At 63.2% G+C, this 8,354-nt stretch overlaps 1 protein-coding gene across 1 annotated transcript; it reads right to left on the reverse strand.

Annotated features, from left to right (window-relative positions):
- Window positions 1–4,048: 4,048 nt before the first annotated feature.
- LOC115651147 (claudin-9-like) lies at window positions 4,049–6,317 on the reverse strand. The gene has a single exon (XM_030562108.1). It carries the CDS (start codon window positions 5,680–5,682, stop codon window positions 5,032–5,034), a length of 651 nt encoding a protein of 216 aa, XP_030417968.1. The 5' UTR covers window positions 5,683–6,317; the 3' UTR covers window positions 4,049–5,031.
- Between the last annotated feature and the right edge of the window lie 2,037 nt (window positions 6,318–8,354).

Here is an 8,354-nt window from a genome sequence, read left to right on the forward strand (position 1 = left end):
AGGCAGGGCCCCATCTCCACGAGACCCCTGGGTGCAAAGCTAGCTGGTCAGTTCTGGGAATGCATCTGCAGCCTGGAGGGAATACAGCAGCTAAGCTGCAGACCCATGGTATCTGCCATGGTGGTGGCTTCATCTTGGCTTCTGGACCCCACCACGCTGCAATGATCCTCAGCCCCCATGGTCCATTCATGTCCTGCCACCTTCCGACTCTTCTCCCCTCAGATGTGTCAGCTCACACACCCCAGCCTGGCTCCTCTCCAGTCCCGTTATCCCCTCCCTAGGCTATGGCCCAGAACGGCCCCTGATGCCACCCAACTCGAGGTTCTGCCCCGTTGAAGCGCTGATCGCTGAAAATTAGAGGGTTATCTGGGGGGGAGGTCAAGTAGAGCACCCCAAGCCTAGCCTCTCTCTAGAGGAGTGGGAGTTGGGTCGCCTAGTTTTAACCTTTGCATGTGTCCTACATAGTCCTTAGATATTTTTCATAGCATCTGCTTGGTTTTTATATACGATGAATAAAATATCTGAGTTTTTTGTATGTAGCAATGGCCTTCTGTGCTCCCTGGAGTGGGGATCTGTCTCCAGACCACCGCAGGGGTAAGACAAGCAAAGGCTGCTTTGTCTGCTCCCTTCACCCCCTCATCCTCAGCCCTTGTGCTGAAAATTCATCTCTCCATCTGCTCCATGTCCTGCCTTCTAGGGGTTGTTGCTGCTGCTGGACTGTGCTGAAGTGACTGGCTGGTAACTGGGAGAGCAGCCCTGGGAAGGAACGGCTCCTTCCCTCCCCTCTGCTCTCACCCACCAGCCCCCACTCCCCTCCCAGAGCTGGGGAGAGAACCCAGGAGTCCTGGCTCCCAGTCCCCCCTGCTCTAACCCTCTGGTTCTGGGAGGGGAGTGGGCTCCAGAAACAAAACCTGGGAGTTGTGGCTCTCCAGTCCCCTGCTTGGGTTTAACTGCAGGATCATGTGGCAGGCAGTTCAGCAGGTTCCCGGGCAGAGTGTCAAACCAATTCCATGCTGTTAGAGGGAGGCATTGGTGGGGTCTGAATGGGCCAAGGGTGACCAGGCTGGGTGGAGAGCGATGGGGGCCGCTCTCCCTTGCTGTAGGGTGGGACCCTGTGCTGCATGGTGGTGGGGAGCTCAGTAGGTGGTGCTCTTGCCACAGTGTTATGTGCCTGCCCTGCCCCAGAGGTGGCTGCATCTCAGCAGCAGAGAAGTGGGTTTATTTCGGAGTGGGAGTGGGTGTGATTTGGTAGCTGTTTTCCATGCTCCACTGCAAGGCTGCCTGGTGGTGAGGAATCCCTCCCCAGGGGGCAGAGCTTTCAAGGGGGAACAGCCATTGGGTGGAGGGCAGCAGCTCAGAGGGGAGTGGGGTCTAGTGGTTAGAGCCCCCTCCTGGGAGCACAGGTGGGGGAACAAGGGGCTTGGTGTATGAGCCAGGCCTAGAGGTGTGGGGGAGGTGTCTGTGTGCCTGGCTTCTGGGCTGTGCTGACCCCTCCCTCCCTGCTGAATACCCCAGCAGGGGGAGGATGCTGTGAGATTTCTCTCCTGGTGCCAGCCGCCCCCAGCTCCAGGGGAGGCTTCACTGGCACAGGAATGTGCTGGTGCCCGTCCAGCTCGTGGGAGAGACGCCGTGCAGGCCGGGATCCTGGGAAACAGCGGAGCTGAAATGGGCAGGTTGGGGCCAGCACCCCCGGATGGGAAAGATCCCGTGTCCTATCCCTAGAGCCAGCCAGTCCCCTGCCCCACAGCTGGTCGGAGCCAGCACCCCCTGGAGGGAAAAGTCCCATCCCCAGAGCCAGCCAGTCCCCTGCCCCATGGCTGGTCAGAGCCAGCACCCCCTGGAGGAGAAAGATCCTGTGTCCTGTCCTGGGAGACAGCCAGTCTCCTGCCCGCCAGCCAGTCCCCTGCCCCACAGCTGCTCAGAGCCAGCACCCCCTGGAGGAGAAAGATCCTGTGTCCTGTCCTGGGAGACAGCCAGTCTCCTGCCCGCCAGCCAGTCCCCTGCCCCACAGCTGGTCGGAGCCAGCACCCCCTGGAGGGAAAAGTCCCATCCCCAGAGCCAGCCAGTCCCCTGCCCCATGGCTGGTCAGAGCCAGCACCCCCTGGAGGAGAAAGATTCTGTGTCCTGTCCTGGGAGACAGCCAGTCTCCTGCCCCACAGCTGGTCAGAGCCAGCGCCCCCTAAAGGGGAAAGGTCCCATCCCCAGAGCCAGCCAGTCCCCTGCCCTATGGCAGGTAGGAGCCAGTGCCCCCAGAAGGGAAAGGCCCCGTGTCCCGGAGCCAGCCAGTTCCCTGCCCCAGGGTGGGTCAGGGCCAGCGCCCCCTGGAGGGGAAAGGCCCCGTGTCCCAGAGCCAGCCAGTTCCCTGCCCCAGGGTGGGTCCGGGCCAGCGCCCCCTGGAGGAGAAAGGCCCCGTGTCCCAGAGCCAGCCAGTTCCCTGCCCCAGGGTGGGTCAGGGCCAGCGCCCCCTGGAGGGGAAAGGCCCCGTGTCCCGGAGCCAGCCAGTTCCCTGCCCCAGGGTGGGTCAGGGCCAGCGCCCCCTGGAGGGGAAAGGCCCCGTGTCCCGGAGCCAGCCAGTTCCCTGCCCCAGGCTGGGTCAGGGCCAGCGCCCCCTGGAGGGGAAAGGCCCCGTGTCCCGGAGCCAGCCAGTTCCCTGCCCCAGGCTGGGTCAGGGCCAGTGCCCCCTGGAGGGGAAAGGCCCCGTGTCCCGGAGCCAGCCAGTCCCCTGCCCCAGGGTGGGTCAGGGCCAGCGCCCCCTGGAGGGGAAAGGCCCCGTGTCCTGGAGCCAGCCAGTTCCCTGCCCCAGGGTGGGTCAGGGCCAGCGCCCCCTGGAGGGGAAAGGCCCCGTGTCCTGGAGCCAGCCAGTCCCCTGCCCCAGGGTGGGTCAGGGCCAGCGCCCCCTGGAGGGGAAAGGCCCCGTGTCCCGGAGCCAGCCAGTTCCCTGCCCCAGGCTGGGTCAGGGCCAGCGCCCCCTGGAGGGGAAAGGCCCCGTGTCCCAGAGCCAGCCAGTTCCCTGCCCCAGGCTGGGTCAGGGCCAGCGCCCCCTGGAGGGGAAAGGCCCCATGTCCCGGAGCCAGCCAGTCCCCTGCCCCAGGGTGGGTCAGGGCCAGCGCCCCCTGGAGGGGAAAGGCCCCGTGTCCCGGAGCCAGCCAGTCCCCTGCCCCACAGCTGGTCAGAGCCAGCGCCCCCTAAAGGGGAAAGGTCCCATCCCCAGAGCCAGCCAGTCCCCTGCCCCACAGCTGGTCGGAGCCAGCACCACCTGGAGGGGAAAAGTCCCATCCCTGGAGCCAGGCAGTCTCCTGCCCTATGGCAGGTAGGAGCCAGTGCCCCCAGAAGGGAAAGGCCCCGTGTCCCGGAGCCAGCCAGTTCCCTGCCCCAGGCTGGGTCAGGGCCAGCGCCCCCTGGAGGGGAAAGGCCCCGTGTCCCGGAGCCAGCCCGTTCCCTGCCCCAGGCTGGGTCAGGGCCAGCGCCCCCTGGAGGGGAAAGGCCCTGTGTCCCGGAGCCAGCCCGTTCCCTGCCCCAGGCTGGGTCAGGGCCAGCGCCCCCTGGAGGGGAAAGGCCCCGTGTCCCGGAGCCAGCCAGTCCCCTGCCCCAGAGAAAGGCCCTGTTTCCCATCCCCTGCCCCTGAGCCAGCCAGGTGGGGTTGGGTGATGGTGAGGGGAATTCTGGCAACATAGGTGGGTGTTTTCCATTCCCCTGTCGCTCCGGGGTGGGGAGATGGGCTGGGAACCCCCTCTATCTCATGGACAAAGATTTGGGAGAGGAGGGACATGTACAGCATCCCCCACCCCCTGAAGCCATACCCTGCCCCCCACACACACCTCAGTTCTTCCCTCTCTCTGGGGTGGGGGCTGATTGGTAGCAGTCGTCTCCTCCCACAAGCAACACCCCCACTCTGCTTGCCCCGATTTACCCCCTCATACACCAAGTGCCCAATTCTATTTCCTCCCATCAGCTGCGCCCCGTCCCACCCCACCTTTCCTCTCCCCAGCCAGGCCCCAAAATGAGAAGCAGGAGGCGAGGGTGGCAGGTGCTAGTCTGGTTCTTTTATCTCCATAATGCCCCTAGGAACGTGGGCCCAGGCCCCTCCCTGGACGGGTCAGGAAACAGGGGTTCAGTGTCCTCCCAAAAGAACCACAGCCAGGGATCACCAGCCCCACTCCCTGTGAACCCCCCAAATCTCACTCAGTGATGACCCCCTAAGCCCTGGATCTATCCCAATGGGGGGTGAGACCCCCAAAATCTTTAGCCCCTGCATTTGGCTAGAGGGGCCCCTTAGGCTGGGGGTTTCAGGCAGTCCCCATGTTCAGCAGTGGCTCAGCAGGTCTCAGTCCAGGGTGCTGGGACAATTATTAACTGTCAAGCAAACAAAGCCAGGGGGAGGTCCAGCCGGACTCTGCGCGGGGTCAGGGCTCCCTGGCCAAGCCCCCTCAGCCCCCCGAGCTGTTCATTCGCTGGGGATCGGCCGCTTCTCCCTTCCTTCCCTGGCAGGGTGTCTCCACCTCTCCTTTCTCCATCAGCCTTTCGCTCCTTTCCTCGGTGGCCCCCCCGGCTTTGCTCTGCCCCTCCCCCTCTTTCATTTATTTCATTTTGTTCCTTCCTTCCCTCACTTTTTCATTTGTCCGTTGTCTCATTCACTCGCTTGTTCCCCCGTGTCCATTTGCTCTCTTCGTTGCTTCTCCCTTCGCTCATTTGCCTGCTTGTTCATTTGCTTGCACCCTTCTTCGTTCCGTCACTCACTCGTTCTTTCGTTCCTTCAGCCATGCTTCTGTTCACTTGTTTTTCCTCCACTCGTGGTCTGTTAGCCCCTTTGTTCATCCATCCACTTGTCCATTTGTTTCTTCATTCCCTCATTCATTCATCTCCTCCCACATTCACGCATTCTCACCCTCCTTCACTAGTTTGTTCATTCCCTCAGCCATTAGCTGATTCCCTCATTCATCCATTCACTCCCTCATTCATTCCCTCACTCTTCACTCATTCATCTGTTCACCCACATGCTCATCCATCCATCTATCCCCTCCTCCACTCCCCTCACACATAGTCTCTCTTGTCCACCCCGCTGCCCACCCCAGACCTGGCAGCTGCCATGTACCCAACCCGGGGTGGGTACCTCTCAGAGCGGGGTGGGCAGGAGCAGCAAAGCAGAGACCCCCCCAGAACCAGCAGGGCGGCGGCTGCCCACCCCACATATAGCGCCGCCCCCAGCTCCCGCTTCAGGGCTTCGGACACCAGCGGGTTGTAGAAGTCCCGGATGATGGTGTTGGCTGACCAGCACACGGGGATGAGGCAGAGGATGCCGGCGACCACGAAGACGGCACCGGAGACAATCATGATCCGCGCCTTGGTGCCTTCGTCCTCCACGCAGTTGGTGCACTTGGCGCCCACCACGCTCACCAGCAAGGCCAGCACGGCCAGCAGCACCGAGATGACCATGAGGGCGCGGGCAGCCTGCAGGTCCTGGGGCAGCGCCAGCATAGAGTCATAGACCTTACACTGCATCTGGCCTGTGCTCTGCACGATGCAGTTCATCCATAGCCCCTCCCAGATGATCTGCGCCACCACGATGTTGTTGCCAATGAAGGCCGTCACCTTCCACATGGGCAGGGCGCAGGAGATGATGGAGCCCAGCCAGCCAAAGATGCATAGCCCCATGGCCAAGAGCTCTAGCCCTGCAGAAGCCATTGCTGGAGGAGGAGGACACCAATGAGAGCGAAGCAGGGATCTCGGTGGGGACGTGAGGGCGTCGGAGCAGAGAGAGAAGCCCAGAAATAATTCTGTGTGGGGATCAGCTGGAGACACCAAGGCAAGGAAGGTCGTAGTGGAGAGACAAGGCCAGAAGGCAGTTCTTTGTGGGATCAGCTGGGGCCACGAGTCCAGAAAACAGATCCCTATGGGAGGTGTGTGAATATGAGATCCAGATAGTTCCCTCTGAAGGACCTGGCTCTGGGAGACGGATCCCGATTGGACCAGCCAGGGACGCGTCTGAGAGACGGACCCTAAAGGAACCAGCCAGGCAGACGTGTCTGGGAGAGGGATCCTGGTAGAATCAGAGAGACGTGTCTGAGAGGCGGATCCCGATGGAACCACAAGGGAAACAGATCTCGCATGTGAGAGACGGAGCTTAAAGGAACCAGCCAGGGAGAAGCATCCAGGGGACAGATTCGGATGGAAGCGTCCGGGGAGACACGTCTGGGAGAGGGATCCTGACGAGAATGGCTGGGGAGGCAGGTCCAGCGGTGCCGGTGTCTCTCTCCGAAGCCCTTCCAGCCCGGAGAGGGCAAGGCTCTTGTTTAACAGCAGGGCTCACTCTCCCTGTCGTCACCACCTCTCCCTGAACTGATCCTGTGAGCTGGGGAGGCGGGGGGCGGTATATGAGGCCTCCACAGGTGAGTGGGCGGGACGGGGGAGGCGTGGGAGGGCACTGGGCTCTCTATGGAGACCAGAGCACCAGGGGTCCTGGTGAATGAACAATTATTTTGTTAGCTTGTGCCTGGACACTGCCCACCCCCACGCTGCGGGGGGGAGGTGGGCTCCGGAGGGGGCGAATCACTGGCGACTTGTTCCTCCAGGCCATGGGAAAACAGAGATTACAATAAACACACGCCTGGCTGCCCCAGACTCCCCCTTCCAAAGGCTGCTGCGGGCGGGAGGGGGGAGTGGCGGAGATGGGCTGGCTCTGGGGCAGGGCAGCTGGGGACCGGTGACAGTACCTACAGCACAGCACCCCCTAGCTCCACGCTGGGGCCCTGGGGTCAGAGGGAAGGCCGGCTAACGGGATTCCTGTGTCCCTTTAGCAACGGTCGGGTCCCTGGGCTGATAAGGGGAGAGCTGGGCACACACGGCTCAGATCTGCTGATAAGAAATTAACCACCGAGCAAACAGCCTGCGACTCCATCCAGGGGGCCGGGGGGACACAGGCTGGCTGGCTTGGGGCAAAGAATGGGACACGGGGCCTCTCCCCTTGGGGGTGCTGGCTCCAATCCAGCCCCAGGGCAGGGACTAGCTGGCTCAGGCGGGCAGGGAACGGGACACAGGGCTTTTTCCTGCTATGGGGCGCTGGCTCCAATTCAGCCCCAGGGCAGGGACTGGCTGGCTCAGGGGGGTAACTTGAAACTGCCAAACTCAGGCATGGGGGGGAAAGGGAAACCACCACTGGTGGCTGCTTTTCTAGGTCGTTGCTATGTGTGACCATGGCCCAGGCCGATTCAGCTGGGAGATAGGAGCCCGTTGCCAGGGGAACAGTTGACTGGGAGACCGGGGTGGGGGGGCACCTGGGAACAGAGCAGTCACTGAGCCGAATCTGGCGCTCTGGGCCCTCACCTGGTATCAGGTATCCCACCGCCTCCCCCAGCACACCTGCAGGTATGCAGCACTGCCGCCATGTGGCCAATATGGGGAACTGCATCTAATGGGGCCCTCAGCTAGCCCAGCCCAAGTCTCACCCCACAGCTCTGCCAGAGCCCCTCACTCCCGCCCCACACCCCACTCCTATCGGTGCTCTGGGACCCCCCAGCTCTGCCACAGCCCCTCACTCCTGACCCACAGCCCACTGCTTTCGGTGCTCTGGGACCCCCCAGCTCTGCCAGAGCCCCTCACTCCCGCCCCACACCCCACTGCTATCGGTGCTCTGGGACCCCCCAGCTCTGCCACAGCCCCTCACTCCTGACCCACAGCCCACTGCTTTCGGTGCTCTGGGACCCCCCAGCTCTGCCAGTGCCCCTCACTCCCGACCCACAGCCCACTGCTATCGGTGCTCTGGGACCCCCCAGCTCTGCCAGTGCCCCTCACTCCCGCCCCACACCCCACTGCTATCGGTGCTCTGGGACCCCCCAGCTCTGCCAGTGCCCCTCACTCCCGCCCCACACCCCACTGCTATCGGTGCTCTGGGACCCCCCAGCTCTGCCAGAGCCCCTCACTCCCGCCCCACACCCCACTGCTATCGGTGCTCTGGGACCCCCCAGCTCTGCCAGTGCCCCTCACTCCCGCCCCACAGCCCACTGCTATCGGTGCTCTGGGACCCCCCAGCTCTGCCAGTGCCCCTCACTCCCGCCCCACAGCCCACTGCTATCGGTGCTCTGGGACCCCCCAGCTCTGCCAGTGCCCCTCACTCCCGCCCCACAGCCCACTGCTATCGGTGCTCTGGGACCCCCAGCTCTGCCAGTGCCCCTCACTCCCGCCCCACACCCCACTGCTTTCGGTGCTCTGGGACCCCCCAGCTCTGCCAGTGCCCCTCACTCCCGCCCCACACCCCACTGCTATCGGTGCTCTGGGACCCCCAGCTCTGCCAGTGCCCCTCACTCCCGCCCCACACCCCACTGCTATCGGTGCTCTGGGACCCCCCAGCTCTGCCAGTG

The sequence above is a fragment of the Gopherus evgoodei genome, chromosome 4, assembly GCF_007399415.2.
Source record: "Gopherus evgoodei ecotype Sinaloan lineage chromosome 4, rGopEvg1_v1.p, whole genome shotgun sequence".
NCBI lineage: Eukaryota > Metazoa > Chordata > Testudines > Testudinidae > Gopherus > Gopherus evgoodei.

What these genes read in the sequence shown, in the direction of transcription:
- LOC115651147 (XM_030562108.1), bottom strand. Translation starts at nt 5,682, where the DNA reads ATGGCTTCTGCAGGGCTAGAGCTCTTGGCCATGGGGCTATGCATCTTT.